Here is a 26650-nt window from a genome sequence, read left to right as displayed (position 1 = left end):
TATATGTTTTTAATCTTATATTCAAGTATTAAACTATTCTTTCTTTTTTTATATAATTATAATTATATAATAATATTTTTTAGTAATTATTATAATTATTATATAATAATATTTTTAGTAATTATTATTATAATTACTATATAATATTTTTTAATAATTATTATATATTATTATAATAATAATTATTTTATGCAAGAAGTAATATAATCAAGGATAGTGAGAAATTCGTTGAAGATTTTTTGAACACCCTGTATATTACAATATAACATAACCTCTCAATCGAGAGTGCCACGGTATTTTTGACACGTCGTATGATGAATTTAAATTGACTGAATTGATCAGGAATGCAAATATAATTGATCGATGTCCTGCGATTGAAGGATCACTACTGATAATTTGAGGATGCTGCATAATACGGTGACTCTATCGCCCCAGGACATCCTGACCGAGGTTAGAAAATTTATCTCCGGCGCCGTGTCCAGGTCTTCCCACAGCGCAAACACGCAAGACGTGACGCGTACGGCCTTGTTTCTGCTGAAAAATGTGCCCGCGGCAAGGGACGCCGTCCTCGAGTACTTTTGCAGCGTATTTTTCACCGCGGTGTCGAAATACGTTCGTCAGATCGAGGTATCAGTTGATTCGAATTTTATTCACACCCGTTATACACGCCTGATGTGAACAATAGTAGTAAAAATTGCAATTTTTGCAGACAAATCAAAATATACCGATACCCGAGGAGGGTATCATAGTGGAGATTCACGCCGTTCTCAGCAGCTTCATAAATGGGAACCCAGAAGCTTGGGCACCTATCATATCAGCCTGGTCGTTGGACTTACTCGGTATATATTTCATGTACAGTTGAATGGAAGCAGAGTACAATTTTAAGTGACGTTTCTTTCGCAGGCAAAGTATCCTCCGATTACTCGAAACGTCGCAATTTGCCTGTCGACGCTGGCATCAATGACTTTCTGCAGCAGTGGATGTCTTGTCGGGCGACACGAACTCTGATAGACATTACGGCGCAATGTTTGCAATGCCTCATGCATTCCGACACAGAGTCTTGCATCAAAGCATTGTTAGACACCAGCGTTCTGCACAGTCCCTATTTTGATTGGGTGGTCGCTCATGTGGGAAGCTGTTTTCCAAATACTGTGATTACTAGGGTGCTATCGTGTGGATTGAAGGACTTTTGTGCCATGGGCTACGAGCATAACGTTAAGAACCCAAAGTTAAATTCCGTTGTTGGCATATTGGGACACTTGGCGGGTAGTCATTTTCAAGATATTAGAAAAGCACTGTTGGATTTGTTCCAGGCAAGTCCTGATAAATGCTTGCATATTTTAGTCTCTGACTTGTATAAGAATTTATTGATACATTTGTGCGATAATTTTCTTATAGTGGAGTTTGGATGAGGATGTGAATCTTGATGAGGATATTAAGAAGCAGAAATTGGCCACAGTGCCTTTCCTTTTGAATCTAGCCTCGCTTTCGCAGACTCTTTTGAAAGCGATGACCAACAATGTGTTACAAACATGTGAGTCTAATAAAAATTATATTTTCTCAGGGAATTATACGATTAACCATGTAAATTTTTATTACAGTGCGACCCGACATCATACCGCGTCTGGCATTGTTCGCGGCAGATTGGTGTAAATACTTTGACAATCAATCAGCAGCATTGATAGACCTGACTGTGCACTTGATATTGGGATGCGAGCAGGGCGCATCGCAAATAATCAATATATTGCTAGACACGAGTTTGAACACGAGCAATGTCGGCTATCACAGCGTTAACGCGGCGCAAAACGTGAAGAACGTTTGTCGGGAGATTCTGGAGCTGATTTTACAAGAAATTGATCTCTTGCTGAGACGCACGGACCGCAGTCCGCCAATATCGCTCTTCTGAGTTCTATCAAACAGGAGATATCGTTGATTGTGCCAATGTTATTGAATTCCAACCCGCTGCGGGTGCAAACGGCTGTTAGACTGTTGTGCTTCCTGAGGAGCCAGAATCCAAACATAGTCGTTTTTATGGCGTCTCATATGCTGGTGAAGGCGCCAACAACGTTTCATCTCGCAGCCCTGATACGTCTCATCACCAACAACATTGTTCTGTTTCCTGCGAACAAATCTGGAACCGAAAACATTCTTGCTGGTCACGATTATCTTACACAGATCTTAGAGCAGGCGCTTAGAGAGATATACTATAAAAATGTCATAAATGAGGAGGACTCGAGACAGTTGTTTAAAAATCTCACTATAATGTTGAAGCAAGTGTCAATAATATTCAGCACAATTATGCATAATATTAAAATTATAATAATTCTTCATCAATTTATTAATTTGTTAAAATTATAATCATTTTATATATTTAATTTAGGTGGGAGAAATCGAATAAAGCGGCGATATTACAATCGAGGATGATTACTAGAGCTCTTAGATCTAATTTGTATCAAATATCTTCCCTGTTGATGAGAACCGACAACTTTGATTTGGCAAACGACATCGTTAGCCTGTTAGATCTATTGAGCACGTCCGAAAAGGATTATATTTTCAATGTGGAACTCGTGCTGAAATTGACGAGAGCAGTCATACAATATTTCTTCTTGTCCATTGCACAAACAAGTAAATAAAATTGTTTAACGTCTTTCATTTATCAAAGTAACAACATATAAGATAATCCACTTTGTTCCTTATTCCTAGATATCATAAAGAAGGAACAAGGAGTGAAGATGGTTTGCCACTTATTGAAGGATCTGACGTGTTATTCTCCTTGCGCGCGTGTGTTGGCACTCAGAGAGATTTTAGAGAATAGTATCGATAACGAGCAGGCAAAGTACTTTGGTGCAAAGGAGAAATTTGAGCCTCGTTTCGAGGAGACGTCATTGTTGCATCAGAATCATAAACAAGTTTGTATAAAAAATATAATTGTAAAATATACATCTTATAAAACGTTTTGAATCTTATAATAAGTTTATTACCATATTCAGTTTCATTTATAAAATTTAATATTTGATTATTTTAAAGTTAGATTAGGGATATAAAAAAAAATAAATTAAAGTAGATAAAAAGAATAAAAATAAAAAAGATGAAATAAAAATTAATATTCATAATATAGGCATTATATGAGGAATAAAAAAATATTTAAAATATAGAATATTACAAAATATTATTAAATTGACAATTTAGTGTTTTTTTTTAACTAATTCTTTTCATTAAAAATAAAATTAAATCTATTGTGAAAGATATTTGATACATGTTGCAATATTTCATTGATACTGAATTGATTTGATATATCAATACATGTGGAATTTAAATGATTTCATTTGCAGGTGACGAGCACCATGTTAGCACAGCGACATTCATCGGTATTTCACGCCGGCGTAATAGGACATGGTCCGCGAAAATTACCGCCGGAGAATTCGATTAATAGGGAAACTATAGCCTTAAACAAAATGTTGTTAATAGACGTTATAAAGGTAAAGAAAAATTCGACAGCAATTATCATATCTGATATTACATCTGATATTTTGTTAATTAAAAAATTTATTTATTATTCTTAGTTTAACCGCAATTGCTGACACTAATTTTTATTAATAATTTTTATTAATTCTCTATTATTAATTTTCACATTAATGAAATTATTTTAAATATTAAATTAAATATTTATTATTAAATTATTTAAATTTAATAAAATCTTAACAAATAAATAAAATCTTAACAAATTATTTATATTTAAATTATATAAACAAATTTATATAAAAAAATTAACTAATTTAAAATTAACTATTTTATTATTTTATTCATTTTTTCTCCTCTTTTCTCCCCTTCTTCCTCTTTCTTTTTTCTTCTTATTCTTTCTCTTTTCTTCTTATTCTTCCTCTTTCTCTTTTCTTCTTTATTATGCATCTGATAGGTCGAATATCGCGTTAAACAGTCTAACGTATTTTCTAGGCTTGTTGCAGCAACCAGGAGTCAGATCGATACCCCGTCAACTTGGACGCTCTGACGATGGTCAGTTTGTTGCTGGTCGAATTGGTGTCCCCCGACGTTATGTACAATGGTCTTCCATGGCCCGACGAAGAGTTTACAAAAGTAATTCTCATTATTCACCTTCTTTAAGATATTTGTTGGAATAAAATAATGATTCCGATTGTGTGACAGGTGACGATAGAGAGGGATTTGCAAATCCGTCGCAAATTTAAGGAGGTACCTTTACTATGGACGTTGCTAGAATTGACCGCCTGGTACAGACCAGCGTTGGCTTATTGTTCCGTTTTACTGAGAGGCATCACTGCAACCGTGATGGCTAATTGGAATACGGAGGAAGGCGTCTCGCTCGTCACTATAATGGCACTCGGTCAATTATTACCGCCTCCATTGGCGAGTATTAGGGATATTCTACCTGTTTTACAGCCACACCAGGTATATTTTTAAGTTTACAATCAATATTTCAATAAAATACACTTGATAAGCGGTTCCAATTTGCATTGCAGATAAATACGATAATGAGGGAGTGCTTGTGGGCGTACATGCGCGAAAATGTGCCGTCTCCGGCGTTATTCACGCGGAGCGAAGGTGCCAATATAGCTTGGAGGGACATCGACACATCATCGCCCAATGCACGCTTTACAGACACTCTTCGCCTAGTACTGCTGGCAAATATTCATACTTTGGGACCTCTGTATTCGACATTATTTTATAATGAAAATAAGTAATATGCAGAGAGAGAGAGAAAGAGAGAGTACATCTCTGACGAGATCTAAATCGATTTTAATTAATGTGTAATTACATAAGGCTTGTAAATACTCTCTTGATAAAAATAACACTGTAATTTGAAATTGTATTGTCATACATATACACACATTTACATATATGTATATAGAAAACAATAAATATATAAGTACTTCATATATATAACGGATATAAAACTTTATAAAATTTTACTAAATCAAGATGCATGCTTGAAAATATCAAAAATATCAAAATGTACATCTATTTTATAAGAAAAAAATACAAGAAATATATTTATATTATTTAATATTAAAAATGTTTTTCAAAATAATAATATATGTTAAATTTAATTAAATATTTTTGGAAGTTTCATGTATTGGCAGTAAGTACACCATTAACAGTAAGTACATTTAGTATTCCTTTTTCTTCTTCCTGTTTACATATTGATATTCTATAACAATAGTTATAATTCATGTATATCTCTTATAACAATTCTATGTATAAAGTAGAAAACGACACAATTACACACTGTATAAAATAGGAAGTAATTTTTACTAGTTTCTTGTATACACATTCTGATTTATGTATATAACATATTACATAACACATGAATCTTATTTTTTTTTCTTAATGGCATAACCGATCACGTGTGTGTCTTATTATTCTCGATTAATGACAATTAATGGATATAGAGATTTATTCTATGCGACTCTCGGACGACATTATTATTAAATGAACGATGAAATGAGATATCACGCGTACAAATAACCGACGAAATACGATGAAATGTCGAGGGACAACAAAATGAGGAGAGATGAAACAAGGAAGACGAAAAAAAAAAGATGTTTTAATATTTATAAAAGCACATTTTCTTCTTTTCTCCTAAATACATACACACATATACGCATATATATGTGTGTGTGAAAAAATATTAACTTATTTCATATTATTATCGATACAGGAATGAATGGTACCCAAGATGAGCGAACGCTGTTCGAATTGCTGTACGAATACCCTAGGTGGGTGTCTCGTCCTGACTGAAATGACTATTCATAATCATATATAGGTTCAATTATAATATAAATGTCACGATTTTACTCGTATGTATATGCAATTGAGTCTTCATGTGGCTCTTCTTCATGTAGCAGAGCCCAAAAAACGCTAGTAAAAAATGTTGAAAATATTTAATTACTTTCTTATATTATGTACACATTGCTCGTTGTACGAAAGATATTATTGATCGCGAGATATCTTTCGCGCTTAGACTTTGCGAGCGTTTTAACCGTTGTATGTCTGAGTTATTATCTTCTATCCTCTGTCAATGTATGTACGTTCTTGCCTTCATTAGGCTGATGTTTTGTACAGTTTGACACGTGGCGTAGAATTAATAATGTTTAATGTAAAAATAAAGAGTATGCTCTCTCAACACAAGAACAAGATCTCATAGATGTAACATAGCTGTATTACTTTCCAGATTCCAAAATATATCGTGTGTTTCAATAATCACGTTAATGTATCCTACAAAAGAAGCACATGTAGATTTTTATTTGTTTGCAAAGTCACTGATAGTTATAACCTTTTGAGCATGGAATCAACAACGTATCAATAGTAAGTTAAATATGTGCGACTTTATGTATAACGAGCGAAAAGGGGGAGGAAAATCTTCGATTAGTAGTATGTCTACATCCTGTGAGCTTGACATACATAACGCACACTTTTACACACACGCACACATACATACACCGACATACACACAAACTCTGCCAAACTCTTACAATAAATTATATGGTTCTTCAGAATTAAAAAAAGTTTACTTTTCAAATCTATAGTTGAACTAAGCTTAGAAAAGTAACGTGCTCATGCCACCCATTTCACTTTGTTCCTTGACAAAAATTTCGAAATATTGATAAATGATGGTGACAGCGAGCAAGATACCGGTACCAGAACCAATCGCGCCCAGGAAATCTGCCAGCACAGAGAGCGCACCGATGCACAATCCACCAAACGCTGCGGCAGTTGGGATATACCGATTCAATTCGCGAATCATAGAATTGTCCCTGTGGCCTCGCATTACCATCTGCTGTTCCCTTAATTGTTTGGCGACCTACAAATGACATGTTATTAATTTTTATATTATATTACAAAAGATTTATGTACTTTATTCTCAAGGAATGTTGTACTAACATCCTTTGCCGAGCTTCCAGAAACCTCGATCCACGTTTTGGAGAAGAAGGCGCATGAACCAAGCATAAAGAGAATATAGAGTACGGCATGGACAGGATCTTGAACGATGTGGCCGACCGATTCCGGTGGTGATAAATAATAACATAATCCGCCGACTGGATACGATCTGGCTGGACCACCACCACCGACATCCGACCAAACGCCTAACAGATTTACTATAAGATTTCCTTGGAACTTGACAGCCAACATCTGAGAGATGACGTATAGATTGGACACTAAGGCTGATTGCAAGATGATTGGGATATTGCTGGTGTAAAATAGTTTGATTGGATAGCTGCTGTATTGACCGCGATATCTAGCAGATTTGATCGGAAGATCTACACGGAAGCCCTATAAATAATATGTACCTTTCAATATAATCATTATCACAATGAAACATGTGTAGACAAACTTTAGAAATTAGTGTATATGTTTTGAATAGTTTAATAATAAAAATAATTGATCTAACAAACAAAAACTTATGGTTTTCAGTTTCAATATTCTTCAACTTACTTGGAAGTAGATAACAATAGCAAACACTAGAATGGTGGCGAGAAGATTCATCAGATTTGGAAGATTCTGTCTGTAGAATGCTTCTCGGAGAGCACGGACCTTGTCTTGTCTGGTGGCCAGCAAATGGAACAAAGCGATTACGGCTCCTTCAAACTCTGTACCACGACCTATTAGACATAAAAAAACATATATATATACATACATATATATATATATATATATATATATATATAAATTCAATTAATATATATTAAAGAGTTTGAATTGCCAAAAGAATGATACTTCTGTTCATTACAAAATCTTTCCCTGATAATGAATAAAATCATACCAGTGTTAACTGTAGCTGGTGAAAATGCTTTCCAAACAATAGTCTCGCAAATGTTAGTAGCGATGAAGAGAGATATTCCACTGCCCAATCCATATCCTTTCTGGAGAAGCTCGTCCAACAACAATACAATAAGTCCAGCAACAAACAATTGGATAATAATCAAAAGACAGACTCCAGCTCCAATCTCGGTTGGATCTCCATACATTCCAGTCATTACATAAACAATAGCTTGCCCAACAGTAATAACCATGCCAAACACTGTGTAAAAAAAAAAAACAAATATTAATGATGTTTTCACAGTTAAATCTAATAACAGTATAAACATATTTAATTTTTTATATCAAAATTTAAATAAAAATGTCACAGAGGACTAATACAAATCATTATTTAAATTTATTCTCTGCATGAGAATTAGTTTTAATTTATTGGAACACTTATTTGGATTCCCTTTAATCAAAAGACAATTGACTGAATGAAATTATAGATTTTTTGTTTTATATTTAGTTAAATCTCAAACTATAGTTTTTTAAACATAATTTAGAATTTTTTTAAGAAAACAAATTAATATTTATTAAACCAATTTATCTTCTATCTCATCTTTATATTAAAATTACTTATCAGTTTTATTTATCTTTTTATTTATATATTTTTATTTATCTTTTTATTTATATATCAGAAAAAATTTTATCAAATTAGCAAACTTAACTTACATTTCTGTGCACCGTTGAATAACGCTCTATCTTTTGGCGTATCGCCGACTTCTATAATCTTCGCGCCATGCAGCAGTTGCATAATAAGTCCGGAAGTAACGATTGGAGAGATACCTAATTCCATCAATGTTCCTCTGTTGGACGCGAGAATCACACGTATCCAATAAAATGGATCTGCACTGTCCGAAGACATGATACCGAATAATGGAATCTGAAAATGACAAGATTATCCATCAGCGTTACTTATAAAATTTTAAATTAACTTTGAACAATAGTGCGACTTATCAACTTACCTGGCAACATACTAGAAAGATAAATAACGTGATCGCCGTCCATAGCACCTTCTCCCTGAACTGGATCTGTAGAGAAACATCAGTTGTAACAAACTCACATCAGAGGAGAATTTCTTCTTTAAATTAGAAATATTTTTTATACATTGCATATGAATGTCATAAACAGATGGTAGGGTATATCTCACTCGTCGGGCTTCGTACAGGTCGGGAAACGGAGGAATTTCGGAAAAACGGTACACGAAACTGTAAATACGCGAGAGAGACAGAAATAGATCTTACCTTTCGTTGCGGCTTCGCTATTTCCGGCAGTATGCTGCAGAAGGGCTTGATCACCTCGAGGAACTTGACTGAAAGCAGAAAGAGGAAGGACGACTTAGACACCCGAAGAGGGCGAAGACGAGAACAGGCTTAAACGTCAAGCGATTCGCGTTGCCAACAATATGTTTTCGCGACGAGCAAAGAGGTTACGAGCGAGAGGTTACGATTAACGCGATCTACGACCGGGGTATTTCCGAGCAAAATACTCACATCCCATCTTGTCTCGACGCGATTAACACCAAGAATCGAATGACCGTCTCTCGCAGGCACACGAGAATCACACTGCCACGAGAATTCGCTCCCTCGCTCCTTCCTTCTCTGTCATAAAAGCGACGAAAAAGCGGCCGCGTATACGCTCGACTGGCAAAGCGTAGCGGAGTCGTGGCTCACCCCGACACGTATCAATATGCGAGTATCACGTGACCTGATGATGTTGGCCGGCACGTTTCCAATCGGTCGCCGTTGCGCTTGTCGTCGCCGGCGCCAGATGGCGCGGCGGGCGCGTCAGCTGAGCGCGCGCGCGCGTCAGCTGTTCGCGCGTCAGCGATGACAGATCAGCTCCCGGGCTCCCTTTGTTATCGTGCACGCGCGACGTAGCGATTACAAGTGTACAGGGTGTTTCAGATCACCCGTACCACCTATTTCTCGTTCTTTTTCGATTGTTCGAGATTTTCTTATTTTTCAAATCATTTTTCGAGGAAAGATTTTCTTATTTTTTTAATCATTTTTCTTGTTACGCTTGAACTAGATATTGCATTTGATTCACGTGCGAAAAAAAATTCTATTTATCGATATAGTTTTTATTAAATTCACGATTCCCAAGCTGCTGCTTTTTTGCAGCAACGTATGACGGGTTGCATAGAGATAGGAAATATTTACGAGCTGTATCTTTCAATGTTGAATTTATTATAGATTGAATTTAATTATAGATTGAATTTAATTATAGATACAAAGAAAGTACGTGTGGTTAAAAGCCCCATGTAAGTTCGCATTCATATATTATACAATCAACTATACATTCGATGTTGTGCTGTGATTATTCAAATATCCTTAAATATCTATAAATATCAAATTGCTTTCCTACTGTATTCCTAGAGAAGATTATGAACAACATAAATCAAGAAGTATTTTACAGAAACATTTTAAAATTTTTACAAAATTCGTGCACAATATTGCAACATACCTATTTGCAAAACATAAATATTGTTATTAGTAAAATAATAATATTTACATAAAAATAGTATTTGTATATTGAGATATTTTTATCAAAATTATTGCATAATAAAAATTATGTAATTTACTGTCATGTTTTCTTCCAAGTGCTCGCATGATTGGATATCCGTATATATCGGTCAAGGGCTTCATATTTTATACAAAGAAACTTGTGTAATAAATAATGTGCTGCAAATGATTAATTTTATTTTATTCTATAATAATTAATTTTATTTTTTATCTTATTCTATAATAATTAATTTTATCTTATTCTACATGAATACATGTTTTTATGTGCATTTGTATATAATTATACATATATGATAATAATTATTCATTTTTGACTATACATTAATATATGTTGCCGGATATTTTCAACGATTCTTCCTAGATGGTATAAAATTGTAAATTTCATCAGATTTTACACAATTTTTTTCTTATAATATCAAATATATATTTAAGATTGCAATAGATAAGATTGCAACAGATTCGGAAAAATGTCTTTTTCGAGCATTTAATATATTATTTTGTGTAAATTTAAAAACAAACAATGTATAAGTGAGTAGTATTTCATGTAATGCATGTTTAATACGTTTAGGCATATTTTTTTCCTGTTATCATTCGCTACGCAAAAAATTAAAAATACAAATAAAGAAAGGCACGTAGCAAATCTAATTATCTTAATTATTAATTTTTAATATTATCTTTAATCTTTTATATATTTTATTATTATTTTTATTTTATTATCATTATATCTTTATTTTGTTATAATTATATTTTTATTTTTTTGTTCTTTTTTATTTTATTCTTATTTCATTATCATTATATCTTTATTTTGTTAACATTATATTTTTTATTTTGTTCTTTCTTATTTTATTATTATATTTTTATTTTGTTATCATATTTTTAATATTTTATATATTTTATTATTATTTAACTTATATATTTATATATAAATTTATATATTATCTATATACAGAATAAAACATTTCCTGTAAAGCTTTTTTTCCCCTCTCGTTAACAAAAGGTTGCGTGATATATTTTTGCTGTACGATAAATCATCATAATCGATTACCGTAACCTTTCCTTGTCAAAGATTACTATCGTTAAGTAATATCGATCACGTTAAAAACTGTCCCACATTTCCGTGTACCATTAAATTATTACACGACTTATGCAATTTAGTTTCGCTCATCATTGTCAGAAAGGCGACACCAAATAATTTATTATTATCAATAAATTTACATCAGTTGATGCTATCTAACGCCAAAATGCGTTTCTCGTTAAAATATCCAACTCCCCTCACAGGTTTCGACCGAATCGGTGAAGGTAGGAACGCCTATATAAGTCGGTGCGTTTAAGTTTTACTCGTTCTTTTTAGTCTATCCTGAAAGAGAGAGCATTACTTTCGAGTTAGACAGTAATACGAGATATATAGACTATCATGAGAAGAATAATTTGCGAATACCTATCCTTGGCGTGCGTTCTCGTCGTTCTCATTCATGGCGGGTAAGTGAAAGGATTTCCATAAATCGATGCATCGCGCACGCATTTTTAATGAAAAAAATATCAGCTCATGCGCTGCGAAGTGATACTTTTAACATTAAAATAGTGAGAAACAAAAAAACAAATTTGTACATGATATTTGCTTAGTTTGATAGTTTTGTTTAAACTAGGAATAATATAACGTCATGGTGCATGCTTCCCAGATAGCACAAAAAGTTTCAAAAGAATTCATTTTTCATATCACAAATTTCGAGTTTATTCTCAGACGAAAAAGAATCCTTTTACATAAATGAATCATTTTTAATTCTATGCTGTCTGGGTTGTATATTTATGTGTAATGATAATATTTAGAAGTTACCAGATAAAAACTGTATCAAACGCAAAAAAAATAAAAAAAATGCCTCATCAAAATACAAATTATTATTTATAGACTGTGTTTATTGGAATATTATCTCAAAATATTTCCAGAAGATTTTAGTCCCAATAATAAGATAACTACAAGTAATTAAAATTTAATTGTTTTTCGTTTGTTATCGATAATAAGAAAAAGAAAAGAAGAGGAACCGTTAATCGGTTGAACTTTGATTACAGAAGTCGTTTGAACTAAATCGCTTGAATTATATAACTTATTAAGAACGGTGGTAAACATCTTATCAAAAAATATCACAAATAGATTCTGCACAAAAATCTGCATCATCATGACTTTATAGTTGGAATCATCATGTGACATTGGAAATATCTTGTTGAAAACTCATAATTTTCCACGAATTACTTAAACTATAATTTTATCTGATAGAGAAAGATAAAAAGGGGAATTATATAAAGATAATCTCTCTTCGTCTTCTCTTCTGTCTCCTATATTTCTTTCGCCTGCAGAAACACTGCTATTTATATCCAATATTCCATCAGAAATGTTAATATCTCGTAAATATATCTGCTGGACGTAACATTTGACGTTTCCATATGATATCTATATAATATCCGTTTCCATATAATATCCGTATTCTGCAAAAATTATGTAAAAATTTAAAATTAATGTAAATTTAATATTTATATAAATTTAATATGAAATTAATTTAATTTAAAAATTCAAAATTATATAAATTATATAAAAATTTAATATTTTTAATGTCACCGCTACATATTTTTGTAAGAAAGATCTTAAAATATTTTGTATTTAATGTGTGAAAAAGATTGAGTTATATCTTTTTTAAATTTGTCATTATTAATAACATTATTTCATATAAAAGAAAAAAATTAAATTATACGCTAAAAAACGCGATATTTTTTTATTATTATATATTATTAGCATATATGATATCTTTATTAATTTTCTTAATATTTTTACCTTTGAAAAATATTACTTCACATTATGAATTTTTCAATATGTATAATTTGTTTAATATGTTTGGAAATGTATTTTGTGACACATTGAAAAAACAAGTTGTTAACTTGATTGAATACGTCCAACTATCTAGCTAGCAGAATGACGTCAAATGACATCTTAATAACGTTTCAATGACCTCATATTACGTCATTAAGACATTATTTTGCTACGTGGGAATTTATTTTTCAATTATTACTATTATAATCGAAATATTTAATATACATTTAATATAATTGAATATTTACATTTAATATAATTGAAATATTTAAATTATAATTGAATATTTACATTTACTATAATTGAATGTTTACATTTAATATAATTGAAATATTTAATTAAATTATATACGACATATTAAATAAATTTAACATAAAATACTATTTAACTTAAAATACTTAAATAATTACTAAAATTCAATTTAAAAAAAAAAATAATTAGTTGAACGCATTTAATCAAGTTAACAATTTTTTTCCTCGGTGCGCATCTAGAATATACTGTCGTTATTTATAAACGAATGTTTGAAGCCTTAAAGTGTAAAATATGAAACAAAGCAAATTTATCGATAACCCTTCGATTTCAAGTAGCACCAGGCCTTATCAGCGTTCAATAAATAGCCGCATCCGTCTTCTGTCACACAGTATCATCATCGTCGGGATAATCAACACTTGATTTACGTAATCGGAGCGATTACCTTGTTCCGCGCCGCGCACGAGCTGAATTATAATTCGTCAGCTGTTTGTTCTGACAGTTCGCGACAGGTCGACTCTTCGCTTCTTCGCCTTCGGTTTTCGATTTCTTTCGCAATCTTTCGGTTTTTCGAACGGAAATGACAACGTAAATATCGCTTTTGCATAACTCGTTTTGACAGATTGCGGACGCTTTCTACACCTTTTTTTTCTTCGCGATAAGAAAGAAACGAAAGGGGGAATAAAAGTGCAAAAGAATGCAAAGAGAGCATGTTTATTCCTTCCAATTTTCTCTGCAATTTCCTCCTCTTCTTTTTTTTTAATATATAAATCTTTCAAATGCAGAATATATTGCAAGTGCAGTTGAAAAGAACAGGCTGTTTTATTTTTTTAAATATTATGCTTTTGTTATAGAAATTAATAAAGTGCGATCAAAATCATTCTATAGTCTTTCGTTTAGATCGATCATGTTCCATCACTTGTTTATATCAGCATCATATAATAAGGACTTTTTCACTGATTCGAACGATTGAGGATAATAATACAAAATTAAATGGCTATTTTTATAAAGTTAAGAAAAATAATGCGTGTGAATATCACTTCCTGTAAAGTGTAAAATGCATATCCTAAGCTGCAACTAATCAATTTTTTAAGCTTTACTTTACTTTAATATGCAATTATTTATTTATAGGGAAGCTCATCATCACCTCAAACCTAAAATTAAGATAGAGCGAGTGACAGACGCTTATGGCCTTTCCGAGGGTCCTCACTGGGATTCTGACGCTCAAAAGTTGTACTTTGTTGACATATATAATCAGTACGTACGTAGACTGGATCCTGCGACAGGTGTTGTAACCAGCACTTACATAGGTAAGAGTATATAACTTTTTTTGCAAGTATCACTATCACACATAATTCATCATTTTATATTTCTAACATTAAATAATATTATGATTTCTTAAACTACTTCACAGACCACGGTCCTGTTAGTGTTGTGGTACCTGTGCATGATAGTCCTAATAAACTCGTAGTTGGTAGTGGAAAAGATGTTATTTTAGTCAACTGGAATTCAGATGCAAATCAGAAAGTGACACCATACAATGTTCTGAGTAATCTTACATCTGGCGACGTAAGAACTAATGATGGAAAAGCGGATTCAGCTGGAAGATTATGGATTGGTAAATTGAAAATATATTATAAATAGAAATGCATCTTTTTTTGAACGCAATAAATATTGGCTATCAATTATATTTTCAATAGGTACTATGGCGAATGAAATTAATGGACAGATAGCTCTTGATAAGGGATCATTATATCGCCTTGATGATACGCTTAAACCTAAAACAGAAATAACCCCTGTTTCAATAAGTAATGGATTAGCGTGGAATATCGAAGACAATACTTTCTATTACATTGATTCAAGTACACGTGAGATTGCAGCATACGATTTTGATCCGAATAGTGGGACAATATGTAAGAGACTTCATAATTTAATTAAAATTACTTTTAATTAAAATTATAAAAAAGTATGCAAGTATAAATGTAACTGAAAATTGAAAGAATTATGAAAAATATGAAAGCATAAGAAAATATACATTCAAGGAAAAAATCTCAAGGACTATGCATTTATAGTTTTTATATTATATTTTTAGCTAATAAAAGGATTGTACTTAATTTGAATCATACTAAGTTAGAAGGAGTACCTGATGGAATGACCATAGATACAGATGGCAATCTTTGGGTAGCATTGTTTGGAGGACATGGTGTAAGTATATATAGTCATGGATTTTTTTAAATGCAATGAGAAACTTGTTATCTGTGACATTATTATATAACTAATTATTATCACTTTCTGACAACAATATCATATATGACATAGTTGTTTTACAATCATTAAGTGTGCCAGAGATCTGAAATATTTTCCTAATTAGTAAATTAATATTTTTCTGGATATTAATTTAATATATGTTTTAAGCACTTGAGAATTTCCCGATCGAATTTAATATATAAATAAATTTTTATATCAAATGCAATATTGCAATATGAAGTATTTACTCAAGAATAGATGATTTAGTAAACAAAAATATTTTATCTAGCTCATCAAAGTGGATCCACACAAACACAAAGTGCTGGAAAAAATTGAGCTTCCTGCTAGAGATGTATCTAGTGTTGCCTTTGGTGGTCCGCTTCTCGATATTTTATATGTAACTACATCAGGTCATGGTTTAACTGCAGAAGAGCGAAAGAAGACTCCCTATGCTGGTTCCGTGTTTGCAATTCATAACTTGGGAGTTCATGGGATTCTTGCAAATACCTTTTTGTTTAACAAAGTAGACGAATCATTAGATGAGGAAAAGATAATTGAAGAAAAAGATATGTGAAGACATCTTGCTTCTCATGAAAATTTATATGATTGCATGTATTTTTAAATTCTCAATACGTTAAATAAAATTGTGTTGCAATATAATAAGTACTGCCTCCGTATAAATTACTTTCATATATTATTTTAAAGAAAATTGTGTAACAAATCCCTTTCAGAACGATTATTAATTATTAGAAGCTATTATTTCATCATGATATCCCAGAATTATAAAATGTAGCTTATCATTTAAGTTGGCAAACTCTGTAAAACGAAGAGAAATCGATAACTCATAATTTCAGATATTCCTTTAATACAAGAGAGGGGTCAGTTACAAATTTTAGAAAACATTTACCGAGGCTAACCATATTTTCGGTTGTTATGCGAGTTTGTAGAAGAAAGTTCTGTTGTATTCAATGTTGTATTCAAAGTTCTATTGTATCAAATGTGTATGCGGTAGAAAAATAATGTCTCTTTATCCAAAAATGTTTCTGTAGAATTATTGTGAAAGTAATACATTTTTTTGTTCATATTATAATATACAAATTAAATAAATATATCAAGTAATTAGAATGCGATTTTTAATGAATATAAGAGAAAGAGATGTCTATATGTCAAAACTTTGAACAACACAAATCTTTCTTTTAATCTACGAGTTTGATATATATAGAATTGTAAAAAATGAAAGAATGAGTTTATACACTTTTCTCTGAGAATCGTAGAATAAAAACAAAAGATACGTTTTAATACATAAATTTGTTAATTTAAATTGTTATAAATCTAACTGGGAAAAAAGTAATTTAATGTGATTACTTAAAATGCAAAACGAATGTTTTTGTATCGCAACCAATAGAATTCTTTTTTCTCACTATAAAGAAATATAAAATTTATATATACAAGAAAAAGAAATATACTCTTATAGTACATATATATGTATCTATGTGATTCTATATAATATCTCTATCATTTTTTTAATATACTAAAATCTAAGGATAAACAAATTGTATAAATTAGTATATCAACTCATTGCGTTAAAACTAATTTATTATAATTTAATTTTGACTCGAGATTCTCACATAATACACAACATACAAGAGAATAACATACCAAAAGAGCCTATTTAATAAAAGCATCATTATCTCTTGTAATGTTATTGCTGCTGCATAAATAAACGTGACTTGTCTCATTCCAATGCAAGGAGTTGGCATTTCAATTCAGCAGTTATTATCGTGATATTTGCATTTTTCTTGAGAAATAAAAATTTACATCAATTTGTATAAAGTGGGTCCACTCTTAATCGTCCAGTGTTATAATTTCGACACTTTCGTTAATGAGTTTGTCTTGAGTCTTTTTATTCGAAACGTTAGCAGGCTTTGCCCTCGGCATATCATATACGGTCAAGCAATCGGCGGTCGTCGACGGCGTGGCCGATTTTTCTGAGATCACTTTTTGCGGCACCACACTCAAGGACGAGAGACTCTTGGAGTAATCCAAGCTGGGCTTCAACTGCGGCGATTTTTGCTGTGGTATGATCTCCAGATGCGAATGCTGCTGTAACTGCGACAACATGGAAAGCGCCTCGACTGTGCTGCCTAAGGGGAAAGGAGGTCGAGCTCGACAGCGAGCTCGACGGCACGTCTATCGCCGGCGTCGGTTTCGCCGGTTTGTTGCCAGTAGATGGTTTCTTATACCCATGATATTTGACGCAGTCTTGATACTGCTGGCTTGAGGAGTGACTACGGGACTCACCGAGATGCCGCTCAATCCCGGCGGTATAAAAGGCGATTACGATATCGCAGTGGAATTTCTTGATGGTATCACCTGATTTAATATTCCTGGAAAGTTGCCGGGCATCAACACGGGCATCGCCGCAGACGTCTTCGCAGTCTTCCTCACATTGGAATGCACGTTTTGCAAGCTCGAGTAAGGTCGCTGGCAATTCTTCTTCGACAATAGTTTGTGCTGCAGGGACGTGCCGGATCGTGACGCGGTCATAGGTAGGTTCACGGCAGCGTCTGCTGTGGTTTCATAAATATAGGCGCATCCATGGACATGTGAGCGACCTGGGGATTCGTCGTCACGATGCTACTGCCGTTGCTGTTCTTCAAAAGCGAATGGGACAGAGACGAGTTGTTGTGCGCAGGCTGCGGCTCGGTCAACGATTTCGAAACGCGTATCTGTGGTGCGATTATCTGCTTGGGCGGGCTGCTCTTCACCTGCTGAATGATGGATGGCTTGAGTAAGGACATTTGCGCTGCTGTAGTCGTCGTCACACTTGTCGAATGTAATACCGGCTTTGTCGGTGATATCTGAAGCGATTTTGGAATGTGGACAGGATGTAACGCTGCAGCTGAGTCAGTCTGTAAGTTTGGCTGCTTGCTGGTAGGTTTTGTCTTGTGATGAGACGGCGCTGTTGCTGCTGCTGCTGTTGTTGTTGTTGTTGCTGCTGCTGCTGATTCACTGGCGTTATGGATATGTTAGGTCGATCTTTTGTTATGGACATGGTCGTGCTAGTTTTGGCCGCTGTTTGATGGTACATGGGTCGCGACGTCGACGCCGTAGAATTGCTCAAACTTAATAATTGCTGCACCGTCATAGAGTCTAAAGATCCTTTCAAATTACCTAAACTACTGATATTACTCGAAGTGTTAACGCTGCTAGATGTACTCATCGTCGAGACGCTACTGATGCCAGTGGTCATTGTAGTACCTGGATTGCTTAAGCCGCTGGCGAGATTGGTTAAGGACGACAGATTGTTCTGATACTGCCTGAGGATATCCTGATAGCTTCCTACTTGGTTCAAGTAACTCATAGCCGATATGGGATCCATCATATTGCCGCTCAGTCCGCTAGTGAGTATGGCTGATAGCATATTCGCGTCGACTAGAGAGTTCATGAAGTAAGGATTTATCATGGAGCGATTTGGCTCGGACGCGCTCATGAAGTTCGTAAAGTTACTCTTGGAACCGAACTGATTCATCACATTGCTGCTCTGCTGCATGGCGTGCTGCAGGTATTTGTTAGCGTTAGGCGGACGTCCCCTCGGACGTCCGGTGGACATCAGATTTCTATGCGGTTTGCGATTCTGCAAAGTGTGCGGTGATGTTGAGTTTACTGGCATCTGCGGCGTAGGCGCCTGAAAGATAAGAGAGTCGTTTTCGATATGTATTGATGTGATAATCGTCATAACAGCGATGATAAAGAAGTTTATTCACCGAAATAGTAGAAGTGGTTTGAGGTTGCACGTGACTGCTACTGCTGTTGTTAATCGATGCGAGTTTGTTTGCCTGTATCTGTCGTTGACAACATTTGATAGCGATTTCCAGGACATTTCCTTCCAGATTCTAAAAGGTAATGCAAAAAATATGTTAGCATTTGAAATTGTTATTTGATAATTATCCTTAATTTTAATAAAGATAATGTTTTTTAATAAATCATTTTAATCATTTAATTCTCTTCTCTTTGATTCTCGAAAAAATTTTTGTTAATCACATAAAATAATAACAAAGTTATAAAAGAGATATTCCAAAGATTTGTTCCAAATAAAAAGATTTTTAAAATACTTTTATGCGAGATATTTTACTATCATAAAAATCTAATCTATTTTGTTTATAAATATAATTTGATCGATATAGTTTTTATTAAATTCACGATTCCGAAGCTGCTGCTTTTTCGCAGCAACGTATGACGGGTTGCATAGAGATAGGAAATATTTACGAGCTGTATCTTCCAATGTTGAATTTATTATAGATTGAATTTAATTATAGATTGAATTTAATTATAGATACAAAGACTGTACTTGTGATTAAAAGCCCCATGTAAGTTCGCATTCATATATTATACAATCAACTATACATTCGATGTTGTGCTGTGATTATTCAAATATCCTTAAATATCTATAAATATCAAATTGCTTTCCTATTGTATTCCTAGAAAAGATGATGAACAACATAAATTAAGAAGTATTTTACAGAAACATTTTAAAATTTTTACAAAATTCGTGCACAATATTGGAACATACCTATTTGCAAAACATAAATAATGTTATTAAATAATGTTATAAAATAATAATATTTACATAAAAATAGTATTTGTATATTGAGATATTTTTATCAAAATTATTGCATAATAAAAATTATGTAATTTACTGTCATGTTTTCTTCCAAGTGCTCGCATGATTGGATATCCGTATATATCGGTCAAGGGCTTCATATTTTATACAAAGAAACTTGTGTAATAACTAATGTGCTGCAAATAATTAATTTAATTTTGTTCTATAATAATTAATTTTATTTTTTATCTTATTCTATAATAATTAATTTTATCTTATTCTACATGAATACATGTTTTTATGTGCATTTGTATTTATTTATACATATATGATTATAATTGTTCATTTTTGACTATATATTAATATATGTTGCCGGATATTTTCTACGATTCTTCCTAGATGGTATAAAATTGTAAATTTCATCAGATTTTACACAATTTTTTTCTTATAAAATCAAATATATATTTAAGATTGCAATAGATAAAATTGCAACAGATTCGGAAAAATGTCTTTTTCGAGACGGCATTTAATATATTATTTTGTGTAAATTTAAAAACAAACAATGTATAAGTGAGTAGTATTTCATGTAATGCATGTTTAACACGTTTAGGCATATTTTTTTCCTGTTATCATTCGCTACGCAAAAAATTAAAAATACAAATGAAGAAAGGCACGTGGCAAATCTAATTATCTTAATTTTTAATATTATCTTTAATCTTTTATATATTTTATTATTATTCTTATTTTATTATCATTATATCTTTATTTTGTTATCATATTTTTATATCTTTATTTTGTTATCATATTTTTATTTTTTTGTTCTTTTTTATTTTATTCCTATTTCGTTATCATTATATCTTTATTTTATTAAAATTATATCTTTTAATAAATTGATAAAGAATACGGCTCTATGTATTTAACAACATAATAATTATGAAACGAGCGATAAGAGTCTAAAAACGCGGATGGTATTGCGTAAATTTTTTTTTTTTTTTTTAAACATTAATTGTTCGCGAATTTTTTTTTTTTTTTTTTTAATTAAGACGTGCACAAGACATTTATACATATATTTTACTTGGTGTATGTGCCAAGTTATAGATATATATTCTCTTGGTTTGAGACTTCTATAACATCCTCTTTACCCCCCTGAAGAGATGTAAACAGGAAAAATATCGGGGCGAAGTCGCTGAATCGGGAATCGAACCCGAGTCTTTCGCTTCTACATCTCTTCAGGGGGGTAAAGAGGGTGTTATAGAAGTCTTAAACCAAGAGAATCTATAACTTGGCACATACACCAAGTAAAATATATGTATAAATGTCTTGTGCACGTCTTAATAAAAAAAATAAAAAAAATAAAAAATTTTTTTTCGCGAACAATTAATGTTTGAAAAAAAAAAAAAAAAAAAAATTTACGCAATACCATCCGCGTTTTTAGGCTCTTATCGCTCGTTTCATAATTATCATGTTATTATATTTTTTATTTTGTTCTTTCTTATTTTATTTTGTTCTTTCTTATTTTATTTTGTTTTTTTTTATTTTTATTGTTATTTTATTATCATTATATCTTTATTTTGTTAACATTATATTTTTATTTTGTTCTTTCTTATTTTATTATTATATTTTTATTTTGTTATCATATTTTTAATATTTTATATATTTTATTATTATTTAACTTATATATTTATATATAAATTTATATATTATCTATATACAGAATAAAACATTTCCTGTAAAGCTTTTTTTCCCCTCTCGTTAACAAAAGGTTGCATGATATATTTTTGCTGTACGATAAATCATCATAATCGATTAACCATAACCTTTCCTTGTCAAAGATTACTATCGTTAAGTAATATCGATCACGTTAAAAACTGTCCCACATTTCCGTGTGCCATTAAATTATTACACGACTTATGCAATTTAGTTTCGCTCATCATTGTCAGAAAGGCGACACAAAATAATTTATTATTATCAATAAATTTACATCAGTTGATGCTATCTAACGCCAAAATGCGTTTCTCGTTAAAATATCCAACTCCCCTCACAGGTTTCGACCGAATCGGTGAAGGTAGGAACGCCTATATAAGCCGGTGCGTTTTACTCGTTCTTTTTAATCTGAAAGAGAGAGCATTACTTTCGAGTTAGACAGTAATACGAGATATATAGACTATCATGAGAAGAATAATTTGCGAATACGTATCTTTGCGTTCTCGTCGTTCTCATTCATAGCGGGAAAGTGAAAGGATTTCCATAAATCGATGCATCGCGCACGCATTTTTAATGAATAAAAAAAATGTCAGTTCATGCGCTGCGAAGTAATACTTTTAACATTAAAATTGTGAGAAACAAAAAAATAAATTTGTACATGATAGTTGCTTAGTTTGATAGTTTTGTTTAAACTAGGAGTAATATAACGTCATGGTGCATGCTTCCCAGATAGCACAAAGAGTTTCAGAAGAATTTTCATTTTTTATCTTTATTACGTTTTATCTTTATTAATTTTCATAATATCTTCACCTTTGAAAAATATTACTTCACATTATGAATTTTTCAATATGTATAATTTGTTTAATATGTTTGGAAATGTATTTTGTGACACATTGAAAAAACAAGTTGTTAACTTGATTGAATGCGTTCAACTATCCAGGTAGCAGAATGACATCAAATGACATCTTAATAACGTTTCAATGACCTCATATTACGTCATTAAGACATTATTTTGCTACGTGGGAATTTATTTTTCAATTATTACTTTTATAATCGAAACATTTAATATACATTTAATATAATTGAATATTTACATTTAATATAATTGAAATATTTAAATTATAATTGAATATTTACATTTATTATAATTGAATGTTTACATTTAATATAATTGAAATATTTAAATTATATACGACATATTAAATAAATTTAACATAAAATACTATTTAACTTAAAATACTTAAATAATTACTAAAATTCAATTTAAAAAAATAATAATTAGTTGAACACATTTAATCAAGTTAACAATTTTTTTCCTCGGTGCACGTCTAGAATATATACTGTCGTTATTTATAAACGAATGTTTGAAGCCTTAAAATATGAAACAAAGCAAAGCGCATTTATCGATAACCCTCCGATTTCAAGTAGCACCAGGCCTTATCAGCGTTCATTAAATAGCCGCATCCGTCTTTTGTCACACAGTATCATCATCGTCGGGATAATCAACACTTGATTTACGTAATCGGAGCGATTACCTTGTTCCGCGCTGCGCGCGAGCTGAAATATAATTCGTCAGCTGTTTGTTCTGACAGTTCGCGACAGGTCGACTCTTCGCTTCTTCGCCTTCGGTTTTCGATTTCTTTCGCAATCTTTCGGTTTTTCGAACGGAAATGACAACGTAAACATCGCTTTTGCATAACTCGTTTTGACAGATTACGGCCGCTTTCTACACCTTTTTTTTCTTTGCGATAAGAAAGAAACGAAAGGGGGAATAAAAGTGCAGAAGAGTGCAAATAGAGCACGTTTATTCCTTCCAATTTTCTCTGCAATTTCCTCCTCCTCTTTTTTTTTAATATATAAATCTTTCAAATGCACAATATATTGCAAGTGCAGTTGAAAAGAACAGGCTGTTTTATTTTTTTAAATATTATGCTTTTGTTATAGAAATTAATAAAGTGCGATCAAAATCATTCTACAGTCTTTCGTTTAGTTTAGATCGATCATGTTCCATCACTTGTTTATATCAGCGTCATATAATAAGGACTTTTTCATTGATTCGAACGATTGAGGATAATAATACAAAATTAAATGGCTGTTTAAAGTTAAGAAAAATAATGCGTGTGAATATCACTTCCTGTAAAGTGCAAAATGCATATCCTAAGCTGCAACTAATCAATTTTTTAAACTTTACTTTAATATGCAATTATTTATTTATAGGGAAGCTCATCATCACCTCAAACCTAAAATTAAGATAGAGCGAGTGACAGACGCTTATGGCCTTTCCGAGGGTCCTCACTGGGATTCTGACGCTCAAAAGTTGTACTTTGTTGACATATATAATCAGTACGTACGTAGACTGGATCCTGCGACAGGTGTTGTAACCAGTACTTACATAGGTAAGAGTATATAACTTTTTTTGCAAGTATCACTATCACACATAATTCATCATTTTATATTTCTAACATTAGATAATATTATGATTTCTTAAACTACTTCACAGACCACGGTCCTGTTAGTGTTGTGATACCTGTGCATGATAGTCCTAATAAATTCGTAGTTGGTAGTGGAAAAGATGTTATTTTGGTCAACTGGAATGCAGATGCAAATCAGAAAGTGACACCATACAATGTTCTGAGTAATCTTACATCTGGCGACGTAAGAACTAATGATGGAAAAGCGGATTCAGCTGGAAGATTATGGATTGGTAAATTGAAAATATATTATGAATAGAAATGCATTTTTTTTTTAACGCAATAAATATTGGCTATCAATTATATTTTCAATAGGTACTATGGCGAATGAAATTAATGGACAGATAGCTCTTGATAAGGGATCATTATATCGCCTTAATGATTCGCTTAAACCTAAAACAGAAATAACCCCTGTTTCAATAAGTAATGGATTAGCGTGGAATATCGAAGACAATACTTTCTATTACATTGATTCAAGTACACGTGAGATTGCAGCATACGATTTTGATCCGAATAGCGGGACAATATGTAAGAGACTTGATAATTTAATTAAAATTACTTTTAATTAATTAACTTGCATACTTTTTTATAATTTTAATTAAAATTACTTTTAATTAAAATTATAAAAAAGTATGCAAGTATAAATGTAACTGAAAATTGAAAGAATTATGAAAAATATGAAAGCATAAGAAAATATACATTCAAGGAAAAACTCTCAAGGACTATGCATTTATAGTTTTTATATTATATTTTTAGCTAATAAAAGGATTGCACTTAATTTGAATCACACTAAGCTAGAAGGATTACCTGATGGAATGACCATAGATACAGATGGCAATCTTTGGGTAACATTGTTTGGAGGACATGGTGTAAGTATATATAGTCATGGATTTTTTCAAATGCAATGAGAAACTTGTTATCGGTGACATTATTATATAACTAATTATTATCACTTTCTGACAACACTATCATATATGACATAGTTGTTTTACAATCATTAAGTGTGCCAGAGATCTGAAATATTTTTCTGGATACTAATTTAATATGTGTTTTAAGCACTTGAGAATTTCCCGATCGAATTTAATATATAAATAAATTTTTATATCAAATGCAATATTGCAATATGAAGTATTTACTCAAGAATGTCTTGATTTAATAAGCAAAAATATTTTATCTAGCTCATCAAAGTGGATCCACACAAACACAAAGTGCTGGAAAAAATTGAGCTTCCTGCTAGAGATGTATCTAGTGTTGCCTTTGGTGGTCCGCTTCTCGATATTTTATATGTGACTACATCAGGTCATGGTTTAACTGCAGAAGAGCGAGAGAAGACTCCCTATGCTGGTTCCGTGTTTGCAATTCATAACTTGGGAGTTCATGGGATTCTTGCAAATACCTTTTTTGTTAATAAAGAGACGAATCATTAGATGAGGAAAAGATAATTGAAGAAAAAGATATGTGAAGACATCTTGCTTCTCATGAAAATTTATATGATTGAATGTATTTTTAAATTCTCTATACGTTAAATAAAATTGCGATGCAATATAATAAGTACTGCCTCCGTATAAATTACTTTCATATATTATTTTAAAGAAAATTGTGTAACAAATCTCTTTCAGAACGATTATTAATTATTAGAAGCTATTATTTCATCATGATATCCCAGAATTATAAAATGTAGCTTATCATTTAAGTTGGCAAAACTCTGTAAAACGAAGAGAAATCGATAACTCATAATTTCAGATATTCCTTTAATACAAGAGAGGAGTCAGTTACAAATTTTAGAAAACATTTACCGAGGCTAATCACATTTTCGGTTGTTATGCGAGTTTGTAGAAGAAAGTTCTATTGTATTCAATGTTGTATTCAAAGTTCTATTGTATCAAATGTGTATGCGGTAGAAAAATAATGTCTCTTTATCCAAAAATGCTTCTGTAGAATTATTGTGAAAGTAATACATTTTTTGTTCATATTATAATATACAAATTAAATAAATATATCAAGTAATTAGAATGCGATTTTTAATGAATAAAGAAAAAGAGATGTCTATATGTAATCAAAACTTTGAACAACACAAATCTCTCTTTTAATCTACGAGTTTGATATATATATGGAATTGTAAAAAATGAAAGAATGAGTTTATACACTTTTCTCT

General features: G+C 31.9%; 5 protein-coding genes across 7 annotated transcripts; 3 read left to right on the top strand and 2 right to left on the bottom strand.

Annotated features, from left to right (window-relative positions):
• Nucleotides 1–253: 253 nt before the first annotated feature.
• On the top strand, nucleotides 254–4879 carry LOC105252209 (integrator complex subunit 5). Its single transcript, XM_011259502.3, is given in 12 exon segments — nucleotides 254–627; nucleotides 710–839; nucleotides 904–1313; nucleotides 1399–1534; nucleotides 1602–1877; nucleotides 1880–2270; nucleotides 2381–2625; nucleotides 2704–2909; nucleotides 3333–3479; nucleotides 3955–4095; nucleotides 4165–4425; nucleotides 4497–4879. Coding segments are annotated over 12 exon segments (2790 nt in total). The 5' UTR covers nucleotides 254–402; the 3' UTR covers nucleotides 4719–4879.
• Nucleotides 4880–5128: 249 nt separating this feature from the next.
• LOC105252208 (protein transport protein Sec61 subunit alpha) lies at nucleotides 5129–9534 on the bottom strand. Its single transcript, XM_011259501.3, has 8 exons — nucleotides 9330–9534; nucleotides 9081–9148; nucleotides 8802–8867; nucleotides 8509–8719; nucleotides 7799–8056; nucleotides 7471–7637; nucleotides 6919–7308; nucleotides 5129–6838 (listed from the first exon to the last, which is right to left on the bottom strand). Exons 1-8 carry the CDS (start codon nucleotides 9334–9336, stop codon nucleotides 6575–6577), a joined length of 1431 nt encoding a protein of 476 aa, XP_011257803.1. The 5' UTR covers nucleotides 9337–9534; the 3' UTR covers nucleotides 5129–6574.
• A 2105-nt stretch (nucleotides 9535–11639) lies between these two features.
• On the top strand, nucleotides 11640–16380 carry LOC105252207 (regucalcin). 2 transcript variants are annotated; one of them, XM_011259498.3, is made up of 6 exons: nucleotides 11640–11840; nucleotides 14602–14780; nucleotides 14885–15088; nucleotides 15171–15383; nucleotides 15563–15675; nucleotides 16007–16380. In XM_011259498.3, the coding sequence occupies exons 1-6, from the start codon at nucleotides 11776–11778 to the stop codon at nucleotides 16289–16291; spliced, it is 1059 nt and encodes a 352-aa protein (XP_011257800.2). In that variant the 5' UTR covers nucleotides 11640–11775; the 3' UTR covers nucleotides 16292–16380. The 2 variants fall into 2 exon arrangements, with proteins under 2 accessions (XP_011257800.2, XP_011257802.2); XM_011259500.3 differs by lacking the exon at nucleotides 11640–11840 and adding an exon at nucleotides 13869–14058.
• Nucleotides 16381–18114: 1734 nt separating this feature from the next.
• LOC112639470 (probable basic-leucine zipper transcription factor R) lies at nucleotides 18115–22616 on the bottom strand. 2 transcript variants are annotated; one of them, XM_025413494.1, is made up of 3 exons: nucleotides 22302–22616; nucleotides 19485–19613; nucleotides 18115–19405 (listed from the first exon to the last, which is right to left on the bottom strand). In XM_025413494.1, the coding sequence occupies exon 3, from the start codon at nucleotides 19388–19390 to the stop codon at nucleotides 18539–18541; it is 852 nt and encodes a 283-aa protein (XP_025269279.1). In that variant the 5' UTR covers nucleotides 19391–19405; nucleotides 19485–19613; nucleotides 22302–22616; the 3' UTR covers nucleotides 18115–18538. The 2 variants fall into 2 exon arrangements, with proteins under 2 accessions (XP_025269279.1, XP_025269280.1); XM_025413495.1 differs by lacking the exon at nucleotides 22302–22616 and adding an exon at nucleotides 20069–20092.
• Nucleotides 22617–23506: 890 nt separating this feature from the next.
• LOC105258502 (regucalcin-like) lies at nucleotides 23507–26011 on the top strand. The gene is made up of 6 exons (XM_025413493.1): nucleotides 23507–23702; nucleotides 24242–24420; nucleotides 24525–24728; nucleotides 24811–25023; nucleotides 25252–25364; nucleotides 25674–26011. The coding sequence occupies exons 1-6, from the start codon at nucleotides 23695–23697 to the stop codon at nucleotides 25920–25922; spliced, it is 966 nt and encodes a 321-aa protein (XP_025269278.1). The 5' UTR covers nucleotides 23507–23694; the 3' UTR covers nucleotides 25923–26011.
• The last annotated feature ends 639 nt before the right edge of the window (nucleotides 26012–26650 follow it).

Source organism: Camponotus floridanus, unplaced genomic scaffold (assembly GCF_003227725.1).
Source record: "Camponotus floridanus strain SB8 unplaced genomic scaffold, Cflo_v7.5 scaffold67, whole genome shotgun sequence".
Classification (NCBI taxonomy): Eukaryota; Metazoa; Arthropoda; class Insecta; order Hymenoptera; family Formicidae; genus Camponotus; species Camponotus floridanus.
The sequence above is the reverse complement of the archived record's forward strand: the minus strand, read 5'-3'. Positions and strand labels throughout refer to the sequence as shown.